We start from the raw sequence: 15,436 nt of genomic DNA, 5'->3' as shown, positions 1-15,436 counted from the left end.
ATCTGCCGTAGTGCATGAGAGGCTGCTGTTCCTTGCCTGTCCTGACGGTAGATCACTGTTCACTACAGTGATACAGCAGTGAGCAGTGATCTGCCGTAGTGCATGAGTAGCGGCGGTTCCTTGCCTGTCCTGATGATGCTGCCGGGGCTCTGGGAGCTGTTGCAGGTCCTCCCCTCGGCGGTGACCAGCAGCACGAACATGTTTCCGCAGGGCAGCTCGGCGATGTCGCAGCCGGTGCCGGCCGTGGTGCAGCAGGTGGTCTGGCCGTCCGCGTGCTCCAGGGTGGCGGTGTACGTCAGCGCGTCGGGGCTGGGCCGCCAGGACACGCTCGCCGTGCGGTTCTCACAGCCCACCGCCGCTCTCACGTGCAGGGGCGGGCAGGGGGCTGGAGGGAGGGGGGGGGGGGGGGGGAGACGGTGGTAGGGGGAGGGGAACAGGAGGTAGGTGTTACAGACGATCAGGGCTGAAGACGGCCTCAGGTAGCACTCAGTCCTTGCAGCACTGTGATGTGCTGTGCAGGACAGCTCTATAGGACACTTCTCTTTCCCTTATTGAAGAGATCAGCTGTTACCGGCAGATAACAATTGCAAAGGGAAACCATGTTTAGAATATAACAGAGAACTGCTCCTTACGCGTGTTGTGACACAATTGAGGTCTGAAGATTTGGACCGTTGACACATTTTTCAAAATAACAACCTTTTAATGGTGAGTAGTTATTTTGATCATCACAACAGAAGCACCCACCGGTCTCGGTCATGATCATGTTGCTGGGCCCACTGGGGCACTGCTGGTCGCTGGCCGTGAGGGTGAAGTTGAGGTGCCGCCCGCAGGTCATGTTTGGTACTGCGCACCAAACAAGACCAAGCGTGTCGGAACACTCAAACCTCTCGACTTGGCCCAGCTGGTCTGTGGACGTGACGGTGTAGTTCTGGCCCAGGTTGCGGACGGGATCCTCCCACTTCACCCAGGCTGATTCGGACAGGCAGTCCATCTCCACGTCCCTCAGCCGGGGCACACAGGGGGCTGCGGGGAACGGGAAGTTAGCGCGCTCAGATCGGTGGCCGGCCTGAGCGGGCCTGGCTACGCCGGGGGGCCTCCTTCTTTTTTGAACAACTTTTGGTTATTCCATTTGACTGATAATACTGGTTCAGAATGACTGAGGTTAAGGAGAGAACGACGCAAATTGGGGGTCCAGTGTCAATTTATTTGACATAATGGGCAGAGGGTTAGCGTTAGGGTTAGCGTTAGCGTTAGGGTCCTTACCTGTTCTGACGAGCTGCGTGGGGCTCTGAGACCCCATGCAGGCCCCTCTGGCGGGTGTGATGGAGACGTTGTACTCCGTGGCACACCCCAGGGTGCTGAGGGAGCAGCCGGTGCGCCCGGTGCAGTTGTGCCGCTGGCCGTCCGAGCCGAGCGCCGTGGCGGTGTACAGCGTCCCGGCCGCGCTGCCGTTCCAGGAGACGGAGACCACGTTGGTGCCGCAGTCCACCGGCGTGTCGAAGAGGAGCGGGGGGCAGGGAGCTTAGAGGGGGAGAGGGGGGAGACACACATAGGGTGGGAGAGAGGGGAGAGACGCACAGAGGGTGGGAGAGAGGGGAGAGACGCACAGAGGGTGGGAGAGAGGGGAGAGACACACAGAGGGTAGGGGTATCAGTGAAGCCAGGGGTAACAGGAAGAAGAGAAATACACGTCTAACAGAATCCTTGCAAAGTTCCAAATTGCACTTTTTTACTTCCCCCTCTTTAAAACAGTCGTACCTCTTTGGGGTTTTGAGGTTTTCATAAAATAGTCCCTAGACGACCTCACAGACCGGATCAAACCCGCTAGACCAGGGGTCACCAACCTTTTTGAACCTGAGAGCTACTTCATGGGGACTGAGTCATACGAAGGGCACCCAGTTTGATACACTCTTCTGAAATAACCAATTTGCTCAGTTTGCCTTTAGTTATATATTATTAATATTGATTAATGATACCCAATCATCTATGTGAAGAAACTGATCATGTTTGAAAAAATTTGGGAAAGAATGAGCTGTGCTATTTCAGAACAGGCCTGCGGGCCCCTCATGAGGTCCCCGCGGGCCCCTCATGTGGTCCCCGGGGGCGCCGTGTTGGTGACCCCTGCGCCAGACAAACCGAAGCGTCTGGGGGTGGATGGGAGCGTTACCCGTGGCAACGAGCTGCACCGGGCTGGCGGCGCTGCTGCAGGCGTGGTCGTAGGCCAGCACGGTGACGTTGTAGTCCGCGCCGCACTCCAGGCCGGCGGCCAGGCAGTGGGTCTCCGTGGTGTTACACGACGTCGGGTGGCCCGTGCGGACGCGGGTCACCGTGGCGACGTAGCCCCGGGCGTCGCTGCTCCGTTGCCACGTGACGTTGAGGCTCCCCGCCCGGCAGTCCAGCTCGGTGACCACGCTGCGCGGCACGCAGGGGGCTGCGGGTGGAGGTGGAGGTTAGTAGGTGGAGGTGGAGGTCAGTAGGTGGAGGTTAGTGGGTGGAGGTGGAGGTTCATGGTAGAGGTGGAGGTGGAGGTTAATGTTGGAGGTGGAGCTTAATCAGAGCTCAGTGGGTGCAATGAACTGATAAGATTGTGTTTATTCTAAGCAAACAGTTGTCTGTATATCAAAGTCCAACAATGGAACACTGTTGAGAGTTGAACAGAGAATGTCATGCGTGTGCTTTAATGCCCTGCGCTCATCCCGTCGCCGAGGCGCTGTGTGCTGACCGATGGCGTCCGTCCTATTGGACTGTCGGGGTCCTCACCGGTCTGCAGCGTGGTCGCGTGGCTCCGTTCCCCGGGGCAGCCTGCGTTCACGCCCACCACGTACACGCTGTAGCGCTGGCCGCAGCGGAGGCCCGCGATCCGGCAGTCGGTGGCGCCGGTGGTGCAGTTCAGGGTGGAGCCGTCGGGGGCCTCGGCGACCACGCGGTAGTTGTCCGAGCCCTGGGACGGGCGCCAGGAGACGGCGATGCTGTCCGAGTCGCAGGACGACACCACGCTCAGCAGTGTGGGCTCGCAGGGGGCTGGGGGCCGGAGGGGAACAAACACACCTCAATGCTCGTCCGTCTTCCAACACATGACGTTCACATTTACGTTTAGCAGAAACCTTTATCCAAAGCGACTTTTTGCCATAAGAAAGTCAAACTATATATCGCTGTCTGTACAGAAAGGATGTTCATGATAGAACCAATCGCAGAGCACTAACAATCGCCAGGTTAACCCATTCCCTGTCCACAACAAAGTTGTTGAGCCAGCTGTGCCAGCTGTGGTTACCTGTAGTGATCTGCCTCCAGTCCACGGCGGGACTGGGGCAGGTGCGCCCCTGCCCGCTGACCACGACCCGGTACCTCTCCCCGCAGAGCAGGGAGCTGATGTTACAGCCCGGCCCGCTGGTGGCGCAGCTCCGGGTGTCCGTGACGTCTATGGCCTCCGCCGAGGAGTTGTAGGTCAGGATGCCGACGGCGGGGGTCCAGGAGACCACCGCCGTGTTGGTGCTGCACTGCAGGGAGGCGCTCAGGCCGCTCTGGCGGCAAGGCACTGCACACAGAGAGAGAGAGAGAGAGAGCGGGCGTTCGATCCTTACCTCAGCACGTACAATACCTGGCTGAACGTTCAGCGGGCAGATCTGGATGAACGGAGACGATCCACGCAGATCACGTTCATCCCCGACACTCGTCTCCATCCCCCAGGGGGCGGGGTGTAGACGCCGGGCCCGCAGTGAGTCACGAACCTGTGGTGGTGGTGGTGTTCTCGCTCGGCGCGCTGTGGCAGTGGTCCGGGTTGTGTGCGACCACCGTCAGGCTGTAGTCCTGGCCGCAGAGCAGGTCGCTGAAGGCACACGTGGTGTCGGCGTTGGGGCAGGCGCTGTTGTGGCCGAGGCCGCCCCGGGCGGAGACGGTGTAGGACACGGCACCGCGTGCGGAGTCCCAGGTTACCACGGCGATGTTGGTGTTACAGTCCAAGGTGACTGCGGGGTGGGTGGGCACACAGGGGGCTGGTAGGGGAGGAGAGAGGAGTCAAGGTCATGATGGAAACAAAAGACAAGTGTTAGTAGAGAATCAACACTGTCTGAGTGAGTGAATGTGGATGGGGGATTTCACGTTTCCTCCACCACTACAGTTTTTCTCAGACGCTTTGGTACACAGCTCAGATCAGAATTGAAATGATCAAAACTACCTGTTCAATTTCCACATCATATTGTCACAAAAAGCAGTTTTCATTTCTTTGAACAAGTTGCAAATGCTTTGGTACATTCATGCAAATGATTAAGTACAATTCTCTACTCTTTCCTACATTATCAATTGTTTATGTCATGTTGATCAAAATGTATTGTAATGGGTCTCTATTGAATAGTCTCACCCCAACAACATTTAGCCATTAGTTCATTGCATAAGTCTTCACATGCAAAATGTTTGAACAAGTTGTCATAATATGTCAAGCATATTTCTATACATTTCTATTAGACTTTTTTTCTAAATCTGTCCTGAATTGGTAAATTGCTACCAGGTGAATCTTGACTTTCTCTAGAGAAGGGGAATGTGTGAAGTGTTAGCTCAACCAACGATCAACCAGTTTACTGAAATAGCTCAAAGGTGCATCTCATGAACCATGAACTGGCAAGTATATATATAGGTGGAGCACAACATAATGTTACATTGTCTGACAATGGAAGGAGAAAGAATTGGACAGGGTCAACAGCCAGAGAGAAGAAGAAGAGGAAGGGGAGTGAGGCTGCCTGAGAATGAGAATTTGTGGCCCAACAGACAGGAATGTAAGGAGGTGTAGGAAGACTGCCTTCTAATTCCTAGAACGATTCATGTACAGTTTACCCCTAAGGAGATTGTCCTATGTTCATATTTCTAGCAATGACATGGTCTGTCAACAAAATGCAGTACACACAGTCAAAGCGTAATTGTGAATCTTGTCCAGTCTCTTGCAATCAATCCCCCAACATACACTAAGGTGTAACTTACAATTTACAATAATTGTCCTCAAAACTTTAGCAATAGTTTTCATCAGAACATCCCTCCAGAGTACACTGTTATATTGACAACATGACTAAGCAATTTGACTGTCTTATCCGTACACAATGACACAAGGACTTGTCATTGTGATGGCACTGACATGTTCATTGACACAGATATTTACTTTTGAGAGCTGAACTAAGGATTTTGAGCAAGAGACTGGCTTTTGCAGGAAGAATTAGAAGAAGAAGAAATATCAGGGGACAAATCTGAAGAAGAAGAAGAAGAAGAAGAAGAAGAAGAAGAGGAAGAGGAAGAGGAGGAAGAAGAAGAAGAAGAAGAAGAAGATCCCGACCCCCTCCCAGATCCCAGCGGCTGAAGTAAAACCAGAGACGGTAGAGTGTGTCGCGCTGGCGGTGCCTTATTGGTACCAGAGTGGAGGCTTAGGGCGGCGCTGGTATTGCTCTGGCAGGTCGGGCTGTGGCCCACCACCGTCAGGGCGTAGGTTTCCCCGCAGCTCAGCTGGCCGAAGGTGCAGTTGGTGCCCGGGGTGGAGCAGAGCGCGACGTTGCCTCGGGTGTCCACCGCCGTGACCACCTGATCCTGGGCGGGGCCAGTGCCGCTCCAGCTCACCGTCGCCACGTTGGTGCTGCACTCCAGCACGACGGAGGCACTCTGGGGCGGGCAGGGGGCTACGGGGGGGGGGGGGGGGGGAGAGTGAGATCACAGCTGCTGATTGAATGAATTGCCTGACGCATCTTAAGGTCAGGTCTTCAGAAGCCCAACGTGGAACGTAACACTTTAACCGCCGTTTACGCTAAAAGTAAAAAACATAACCTGACGATTGCCGATCGGAAAATCGTATTGACCGAACGGTTAGGATTACTTAAGTAAAGATAAGATAGGAGGCCAAAGATAAGATAGGAAACGGCCAACAGGTTAGGGACTTCTGAAGTCAGGATTTTTCCTATCTTTGAGTCCCTAACTTAAGTTAGGATGAGAAGTTAGAATTGTTATGTAACCAGTGGGCTCCGGACCCCTCACCTGACTGGATGTGGTAGTCGGCGGAGTCGATGCTGCCGCAGTTGGCGGTGGACGGGATGACGGTGATGCCGTAGGAGACGCCGCAGCTCAGCCCGGTGACGGGGCACTCCGTGGAGGAGGTGTGGCAGCCGAGGCGGGACCCGTCAGTGCCGATGGCGACGGCCATGTAGGAGACCGACGAGCCCGCCCTGGCGTCCCACCGCAACGTAAACGAGTTGCTGCTGCAGTCCAACACAGCCTCGATGTTAGTGGGTAGACAGGGAGCTGTGAGAGGGAGAGGGAGAGGGAGAGGGAGAGGGAGACAGAGAGGGAGAGGGAGAGGGAGAGGGAGAGGGAGAGAGAGAGGGAGAGGGAGAGGGAGAGAGAGAGAGAGAGAGAGAGAGAGAGAGGGAGAAACAGAGAGAGAGAGAGAGAGAGAGAGAGAGAGAGAGAGAGAGAGAGAGAGAGAGAGAGAGAGGGAGAGAGAGAGAGAGAGAGAGAGAGAGAGAGAGAGAGAGACAGAGAGAGAGAGAGAGAGAGAGAGAGAGAGAGAGAGAGAGAGAGAGAGAGGGAGAGACAGAGAGAGAGAGAGAGAGAGAGACAGAGAGAGGGAGAGGGATGGGGGGAGAGACAGAGAGAGAGAGAGAGAGGGAGAGAGATGGGGGGAGAGAGAGAGAGAGAGTGACACGGTGACAAGAGCCAGAGACAGAGAGAGGTTTGACTTCCGTCTATCCATTCCATCTGCAGACTGTACAGACGATCATAACGTTAACGTCAGTGTCTGCCCGTCCTACTCGACCGAGTCCACCGCCGCGCCCCCGGCGCCCCGAGGTTACCTGAGGTGAAGTCGACCGTGGCCGCAGTGCTGCTGTTGCAGTCGGAGGTCGACGACAACACGGCGGCCGTGTAGCCCTGTCCGCACTCCAGCCACACGGAGCAGGAAGTGCCGTTGGAGGAACAGGAAGAGACGTGGCCGTTGTCCCCGGTCGCCGTGGCCACGTAGCCCGTGGCGCCCACGCCGGCGCGCCAGGTCAGCAGGCCCATCTGGGTGCCACACTGGGTGCTGGCGTTCAGGTGAGAGGGCGCGCAGGGAACTGGGGGGGGGGTTAAGAGAGAAGACGTGACCCTCGAGGGACGATGAAGGGACGGGTGCTTGTGTTGGGGGGGAGAGGCGCTGTATCAGAACGAGGGCTGGGCAAGTTAATGCCTTAATTATGTGTTGACGCATTATTTATTTTAACGCGATTAATACAAGTTGACACGTTCTCTTCTTTTGATTGATTTTTTCTTTGATTTTGAAAGGTTTTGCCCACAGAATGTCAACATTCATATCAGAAGTATTCTTTGTAATTTTCACACTCACAGCAAGTGATCCATTCGATAATCTCCTTTAACTTCAATCGGAGTGGATTTAAAATAGAACTTTAAAAGTGGGATTCATCGCGAGTTAACTCACCGATACTATGCCATCAATCGCGATTGCGACTTTTGACAGCTGCCCTGCCCTGATCAGAACACGTACCTGCGGCCACCGTGAGGGTCTCGCTGAGGGCGGAGGTACAGATGGGGTCCTGGGCGGAGACCGCGAAGCTGACGTTCACCCCGCACGGCAGCAGGCCGGTCGTGTAGGACGTCCCGGGGAGGGGGGTAACGCCACCCCCGCTGTGAAGGTTATACAGTACACTGCTCACCGGGCTGGGGTCCCAGCTCACCTGGATGACGTCTAGTAGGCAGGAGGCCGCGCCACTGAGACCGGTGGGCGGGCAGAGGGCTGGAATGGAGAGAGAGAGAGAGAGAGAGAGAGAGAGAGAGAGAGAGAGAGAGACACAGAGAGAGAGAGAGAGAGAGAGAGAGAGAGAGAGAGAGAGAGAGAGAGAGAGAGACACAGAGAGAGAGAGAGAGAGAGAGAGAGAGAGAGAGAGAGAGAGAGAGAGAGAGAGAGAGAGAGAGAGAGAGAGAGAGAGAGAGAGAGAGACACACAGAGAGAGAGAGAGAGAGAGAGAGAGAGAGAGAGAGAGAGAGAGAGAGACACAGAGAGCGAGAGAGAGAGAGAGAGAGAGAGAGAGAGAGAGAGAGAGAGAGAGAGAGAGAGAGAGAGAGAGAGAGCGAGAGACACACAGAGAGAGAGAGAGAGAGAGAGAGAGAGAGAGAGAGAGAGAGAGAGAGAGAGAGAGAGAGAGAGAGAGAGAGACACAGAGAGCGAGAGAGAGAGAGAGAGAGAGAGAGAGAGAGAGAGAGAGAGAGAGAGAGAGAGACACAGAGAGCGAGAGAGAGAGAGAGAGAGAGAGAGAGACACACAGAGAGAGAGAGAGAGAGAGAGAGAGAGAGAGAGAGAGAGAGAGAGAGAGAGAGAGAGAGAGAGAGACACACAGAGAGAGAGAGAGAGAGAGAGAGAGACACAGAGAGAGAGAGAGAGAGAGAGAGAGAGAGAGAGAGAGAGAGAGAGAGAGACACAGAGAGCGAGACACAGAGAGAGACACAGAGAGAGAGAGAGAGAGAGAGAGAGAGAGAGAGAGAGAGAGAGAGAGAGAGAGCGAGAGAGAGAGTGAGAGAGACACAGAGAGCGAGACACAGAGAGCGAGACACAGAGAGCGAGAGAGAAAGAGAGAGAGAGCGAGAGAGAGAGCGAGAGAGACACAGAGAGCGAGACACAGAGAGCGAGACACAGAGAGAGACACAGAGAGCGAGAGAGAGAGAGAGAGAGAGAGAGAGAGAGAGAGACGGATCATAAGACAGCGAGAGAGAGAGAGTGGAGAAATACCCTCATTATTACACACCATTATATCACTACATGGGTTTTTCGGGTTTGACGGTGGTTCTTCCGGAGGTTCATGCCGGGATGTTACCTGAATCCAGCGACACAGGCGCACTGGGCGCGCTCTGGCAGCCGCGCTCCGTGGTCGCCACGGTGACGGCGTTGGTCTCGCCGCAGTGGAGGTCGGTGAAGGAGCACTGGGTGGCGCCGGCGGTGGCGTTGCACGTGTGGGCGTGTCCGTGCCCGGTGGCCCAGGCCTGGTAGGAGTCGGCCAGCACGGCGGGCTGCCAGCTCACCGTGCCCACGTTGCCCTGACACGTCAGGGAGACCGCCACACCGAGGGGGGGGCAGGGGCCTGCGCAGGAGGCAGGGAGGAGGTGGGTCGATCAGCATCGGCCTCGCACGACGGAAAGAGGACTGCGTTTATACAGCAGCTTGTTTTACTGCCAAACATTCAGCCTGCGCCCTACACCACGCACACGTCCACACACCGACAGAGCAGTCAGGGGGAGGCGTCTCGCTCAGGGACACCTCGACGGGGTCCAACTAGCAACCCCCCCCCAGCCTACCAGCCAACCCGCTCCCCCTCCTGAGCTGCCGCCGCCCCATCAGCGCTCGGGGCTGGGTACACGCGGCTACCCGGATGATTTCAACGTGATACAAAGTTAATAACTGATGTACACACGATATACGTTAATCCTTATAAATGAGGACTAAATAAAAAGCGTACCTGCGATGTACAGGATCGGGCTGCTGGCGAAGCCTCTGCACGTGTCGGAGTATGGCGTGACGGTGAGCGTGTAGGTGACGGCGCAGTGCATGCCGGGTAGGCTGCAGGTGGTGGTGTTGGTGGTGCAGTTGACGCTGTCCCCGTCCCGGCCGAGCGCCTGCACGTCGTAGCGCGTCGCCCCCCCGCTGGCGAGCCAGCTCACCCGCCCGGTGTTGCCGCTGCACTCCAGGGAGGCGCTGACGTTCTGGGGGGCGCAGGGGGCTGTTGGGGGGGGTAGAGTAGTCAGATAGGGTGTGAGACACATCACCTCCTCTCCAACAGCACGCAGCGGTGAGAGCTCTGCTCTGTTCTTCAGAGATGGGGATTCAAAAGATGTGGATCTACCTCCACCTCTTCGTCCACCACTCTGGATGTCTACCTGTCTGGATGTCTACCTGTCTGGATGTCTTTCTGTCTGGATGTCTACCTGTCTGGATGTCTACCTGGCTGGATGTCTACCTGGCTGGATGTCTACCTGTCTGGATGTCTACCTGGCTGGATGTCTACCTGTCTGGATGTCTACCTGTCTGGATGTCTACTTGGCTGGATGTCTTTCTGTCTGGATGTCTACCTGTCGGGATGTCTACCTGTCTGGATGTCTACCTGTCTGGCTGCTACCTGTCTGGATGTCTACCTGTCTGGATGTCTACCTGTCTGGATGTCTAGCTGTCTGGGTGTCTTTCTGTCTGGCTGTCTACCTGTCTGGATGTCTACCTGTCTGGATGTCTACCTGTCTGGCTGCTACCTGTCTGGATGTCTACCTGTCTGGATGTCTACCTGTCTGGATGTCTACCTGTCTGGACGTCTTCTTGCCTGGATGTCTAGCTGTCCGGGTGTCTTTCTGTCTGGCTGTCTACCTGTCTGGATGTCCAGCTGTCCTGTCGTGTACCTCTATGGGTGCGACATACCTGTCTGGATCACCGCGTCTCCTGATCGGCTGCTGTTGCAGTGCGCGGCCACCGCGTCCACGCTGACCTCGTACAGCCGACCGCAGAGCAGCGACAGCAGCGAGCAGTGGGTCTCGGCGGACGTGCAGGAGTCGGTGTGCTCTCCTGCGCGGGCGGTGGCGCAGAAGCTCTCCCGGCCGCGCGCCTCGTCCCAGCGGAGCAGAGCCATGCTGGAGCCGCAGGTGTACGAGGGCACCACGTTGGTCGGGCTGCAAGGGGCTGAGGATGAGGGGAGGCAGTAAGCACTCACTGTCACGGGATACGTTTGGGCTGTGATACGCTACCATATAATGAACCATCTCATCCGTTGCTTCTAATTGGATCCTAACCTAGTGAACTCATGCTATGTCTCAATTTCACCGATCTCTATTCCCCAAACCTCTGCCCTTTTTTCCCCGTTTTGGACAAAATGAATGCATTCAAAAAGCAAGGCCTTGAGCGCACCTGTAAGGATCTCAAACGAGGTGCTGGGGGCACTGGGGCATCGGTCCCCCAGGGCCACGGCCTCGCCAACGTAGCGCCTCCCACAGGACAGTCCGTCCAGGACACAGCTGGAGGAGCTGGAGGAGGAGCAGTTGGCCGGGGCGGCCCCGGCGGTCGTGGCGCTGACGGAGAAGGAGGTGGCGTGGGCGTCCGGCGCCCAGGCGACCAGGGCCCGGGTGCTGGAGCAGTTCAGCAGCATCTCGTGGCTCAGGATCTGGGGCGCGCACGGCGCTGAAGAACAAGAGTCGGGATGGCGTCATGCTCCTCATCGTCAGGGCTCACGGGTTCCAAAAGGCATTTTCTGATATTTCAGACTTTTTTTTTTTTTAAATGACACACACCCCTAGGAGAAGTGTCTATCTGAGGATCGTGCCGAGAGGCCGGCAAGTCAAACAAGCACAGTACACACTAGGGATGAGTCGGTCGCGACCAATTCGTTCACAACGAACGAATCCCGAACGTGAACGACAAGAACTGGTTCCCCAAAACAAGAAGAAATGGTTCTTTGATTCTTTTTTTTAACATAAAACAAAAATATGGTCACGTAAATAAAATATACAAACGAACAGAGCTTCGTCTCCCCGCGACTTATATTGATTGAGTCTACAACGTTCTCAAAGATTCAGCCAATGAGAGGTAGCAATGGTGTTGCCATGGCACCTGGGTAAACAAATGACAAGGCGGCACCGTCAATGGGGGCAGACACCAAATGACGTAGTCTGACGTAACGAACGAATCAAAACGAACGAATCAAACAAACGAATCGTTATAGTGAACTGAACTGAAAGAACTAGTTCCCGGAAAAGAATCATTTTGCCCATCCCTAGTACACACACACACCAGACTGACAGCGCGTCTTTACCAGTGGTCACGGTGGTGGAGGCGTAGATGCTGCTGTTGCAGCTCCCGTCCCCGGCCAGCACCACCACGGTGTACTCCGCTCCACAGCGCAGCTGGTCCAGACCGCAGGACGTGACGTTGGTCTGGACGCTGTGCTCAGGCTGCCCGCCGGCCGAGGCCACGACCGTGTAGTAGGGGACGCTACCAGGGCCGGCCGTCCAGGTCACCATGGCAACGCCAGTGTTACAGTCCAGGCTGGCCTGCACGTTCTCTGGGTCACATGGAGCTGGAGAAGGGGCGGGGGGGGGGGGGGGGGGGGGGGGGGGGGTTACATTGATTTATACGCATCATACTATCCCGATAATTCCTATTCCTTATCTCCCATCTCCTCAACTCCTATTCCTTATCTCCTATTTCCTTAACTCCTATTCCTTTTCTCCTCGCCAGGCTGTGGGCACCAGAGAGGTAGTCCTGTTCCACACATCTTACGTCCGACCTAAAAGGCTTTATCGTATAATTCTGTACTAAAGGCGACAGCGTGATTGGCCATTTCAAGCCGTCAGGTGGACACGCCCACTTGTGATGTCAGAAGAGGCCGATGTTCTAAACACTCCCACCCGGTGGTATGATATGTCACCTTTACAAGGCTTTAGCGTATAACCCTATATTAAAAGGAGAAGGAGAAGAAGGATGGACGGCGGTTACCGGTGGCGACGGCAGCCCCGTGGCTCACGGAGCTGTTGCACTGGTTGCCGAGGGCGACCACAGAGAAGCTGTACGTCCGGGCACACGTCAGGCCGGGGAAGGAGCAGCCGTGGAAGGACGTGGAGCAGGAGGCGGAGTCGTTGTGGGCATCGGTCACCGTGGAGACGTAGCTGAGGGCGCCGGGGGCGGGGTCCCAGGACGCCTGCACCGTATTGGACGGGCAGTCCATCACGCGGCGCAGGCTGGCGGGGGCGCAGGGCACTGTGGGGGGGGGGGGGGGGGGGGATGTTATCATCCTTAAGGTCTTGACACCCAGTACGCTTTGCCCTGGCTCGTCCCAAATCTATTTGCTGAAATCGTTTTTATTATTATTGTTATTATTATGATGATTATGATTGTGATTATGATTATGATTATTACGTATTATCTTTTTCAGAAAACATACAACTTAGAGATATCTTACCTATGGGTGTAATCATTTGACTTAAGTCAATATATAGTTGAGGGGATTTTGGATTCTATTATTATATTAGATTCTATTATTCCATTTTTAACCGTTAAATCATTGCTAGATATTGATATCTACAGCAGACGCCTCAGTTTAGTGACGTCAAGTGGTGTCATCTCTTTGACCCCAGCACCATTATATTTACATCCAGTGGATTTTTCTGAAGCTTTCATCCAAAGCGAACTACAACCCTTCATCCACACAATATCCCCCACCGACGGCGGAGTCGACCAGAGTCGAGCCGGGGATCGAACCGGCGACCTTCCGGTCACCAGCCGACCCGCTCTACCTCCTGAGCCGCGCGCCTCCCTCCCGCCACACCAGTCCGGTTCATACCGGAGCGGACCGACTGCGCTGCGCTGCTGGGGCCGGGGCACGGGTCTCCCTGGGCCCGGACCGTCACGGAGTACTGCTGGCCGCAGAGCAGGCCGGCCACCACACAGCCGCCGCCGCCGCCGACGGAGGAGCAGGAGAGGGAGGCGGAGCCCCCGGTCCGGTCGACGGCCGTGACGCTGTAGTTCACCGGGATGGAGAAGGGCGTCCAGCTCACGGCCAGCGCGTTGCTGCTACAGTCCACGGCGGAGAGCACACCGGTGGGGACGCAGGGGGCTGAGGATGAGAAGACCACAGAGTGGGTTTGGACGGAGAGCTGCTGTTGAACACGGAGCTGAGACTGAGGAGGACATGGAGTGATGATAGGAGAGACTCGGAAGGACATTCTTGGAAACTACGGGGGGTGTTTAGCAGCCTACATTAGTTCTAAAGACCAGTAGGGCGCCACCTGCTCGTCACATCTTACCAGCAGGTGGCGCCAACTGCTGGTCACCTCTTACCAGCAGGTGGCGCCACCTGCTGGTCACTTCTTACCAGCAGGTGGCGCCACCTGCTGGTCACTTCTTACCAGCAGGTGACGCCACCTGCTGGTCACTTCTTACCAGCAGGTGGCGCCACCTGCTCGCCACATCTTACGAGCAGTTGGCGCCCCCTAATGGTCACCTCTAACCAGTAGGTGGCGCCCCCTAATGGTCACCTCTTACCAGTAGGTGGCGCCCCCTGCTGGTCACCTCTTACCAGTGATCTGCTCCAGGGGCAGGCTGTCGACGCCCGGGCAGCGGCCGTCGGCGGCGGTGGCGGTGAAGGCGTAGCGCTGGCCGCAGCGCAGGCCCGTCAGCAGGCAGGCGGACCGGGGCTCCGGGCCGCAGCTCAGCTCCTGGCCCCCGGGGCCCGTGGCCTGGGCCGAGTAGGAGGTGGCGGTGGCGCTGGGGTCCCAGGTCAGCAGGGCGTCGTTGGTGAGGCAGTCCATACGCACCGTCAGCTGGGAGGGGCGGCAGGGCGCTGGGGGGGGGGGGGGCAGACGTATCAGAATCAGAATCACAGACTACTGGTGCTGTCAGTTAAATGCGTTATTAACGGCGTTAACGCAAACCAATTTTAACGGCGTTAATTTTTTTATCGCGCGATTAACGCAACTTATTATTAACAAAAATAAATAAAAAATGTCTTTGGCTCAAAACAAAGAAGCAGTAGCCTGACTGCTATGTTCAAGGCAGTATGTTTGTATGTTCATCGTTTAATTGCACTATAGGCTTTTTTTTTGTATCGTCCTGTTTTGATCAGTATATGCCAATGTTGTTATCTATAAAAATCATTTGCACAAGGCAAGCCGATGCACTTCTCCATGTTGATAAGAGCATTGAAATGAGCACAATTAATGTGACAAAGAAATCCAGGGATATTTAGCATAGAAATAACATTTGCGATTAATCGTGAGTTAACTATGGCATTAATGTGATTAATCGCGATTAAATATTTTAATCGCTTGTCAGCACTAATGATTACACAAGAGTAAAACTCTTAAGGGCTGATTATGGTTCCACCTTCACGCGACCCAAGCGGGCTACGGACCCTTTACATCATTGAGAATACACATGGAAAGGAAAAAACAAAGTAAACAAAATAATAAAAGGTCCAAAAATCAGAGAACAGTCTTTGTCTCAGGGCGCCGCTCTCCATCTGCTCACCTGAACGGACAGCCACCGCCTCGCTCCGGCTGGAGCAGCCGTCGCCCACGGCGACCACGCTGACGTTGTAGATCCGGCCGCAGGTCAGGCCCTGCAGGCGGCAGGCGGTACTGCCGCTGGAGGAGCAGCCCAGACGCTCCCCGCCGCCGCCCGCCGCCGCCACCATCACGTCGTAGCGCAGGGCGCCGCGGCTCGCCCGCCAGCTCACGTCGGCGCTGCTGTTGCCGCAGATCCTCTCGACCACCAGGTCAGTGGGGACGCAGGGTGCTGAAGGGGGGGGAGGGGGGGGGATTGGCACCCATTAGCACCCATGAGCATTGTTCAGGTGGAGCCCATCTAACCATTCCTGGTGAATCGTTTAAATTAAAACAATGAAATCCTGCTTCGTGATAGAGTGAGGTGGACAGGAAGGTACGGTAGATAC

The 15,436-nt window shown here is 55.6% G+C and overlaps 1 protein-coding gene across 1 annotated transcript in view; it reads right to left on the bottom strand.

The window, feature by feature from the left end:
- fndc7b (fibronectin type III domain containing 7b) overlaps positions 1 to 15,436 on the bottom strand; it is a 44,590-nt gene that overhangs the window by 21,349 nt on the left and 7,805 nt on the right. Inside the window, exons 13-32 of the mRNA XM_030371744.1 lie at positions 15,013 to 15,279; positions 14,063 to 14,326; positions 13,328 to 13,600; positions 12,484 to 12,744; positions 11,801 to 12,064; positions 10,900 to 11,169; positions 10,417 to 10,674; positions 9,470 to 9,730; positions 8,831 to 9,094; positions 7,507 to 7,755; positions 6,821 to 7,078; positions 6,006 to 6,269; positions 5,393 to 5,653; positions 3,728 to 3,991; positions 3,271 to 3,534; positions 2,760 to 3,020; positions 2,167 to 2,430; positions 1,264 to 1,521; positions 745 to 1,023; positions 125 to 385 (exon numbers count right to left, since the gene is read on the bottom strand). Coding sequence (XP_030227604.1) covers positions 125 to 385; positions 745 to 1,023; positions 1,264 to 1,521; positions 2,167 to 2,430; positions 2,760 to 3,020; positions 3,271 to 3,534; positions 3,728 to 3,991; positions 5,393 to 5,653; positions 6,006 to 6,269; positions 6,821 to 7,078; positions 7,507 to 7,755; positions 8,831 to 9,094; positions 9,470 to 9,730; positions 10,417 to 10,674; positions 10,900 to 11,169; positions 11,801 to 12,064; positions 12,484 to 12,744; positions 13,328 to 13,600; positions 14,063 to 14,326; positions 15,013 to 15,279 — 5,265 coding nt within the window. The remainder of the gene's footprint in view (positions 1 to 124; positions 386 to 744; positions 1,024 to 1,263; positions 1,522 to 2,166; positions 2,431 to 2,759; positions 3,021 to 3,270; positions 3,535 to 3,727; positions 3,992 to 5,392; positions 5,654 to 6,005; positions 6,270 to 6,820; positions 7,079 to 7,506; positions 7,756 to 8,830; positions 9,095 to 9,469; positions 9,731 to 10,416; positions 10,675 to 10,899; positions 11,170 to 11,800; positions 12,065 to 12,483; positions 12,745 to 13,327; positions 13,601 to 14,062; positions 14,327 to 15,012; positions 15,280 to 15,436) is intronic.

This window comes from Gadus morhua, chromosome 12, assembly GCF_902167405.1.
Source record: "Gadus morhua chromosome 12, gadMor3.0, whole genome shotgun sequence".
NCBI classification, from domain to species: domain Eukaryota; kingdom Metazoa; phylum Chordata; class Actinopteri; order Gadiformes; family Gadidae; genus Gadus; species Gadus morhua.
Note: the sequence above shows the minus strand (reverse complement) of the source record. Positions and strands in the feature narration are given on the sequence as shown.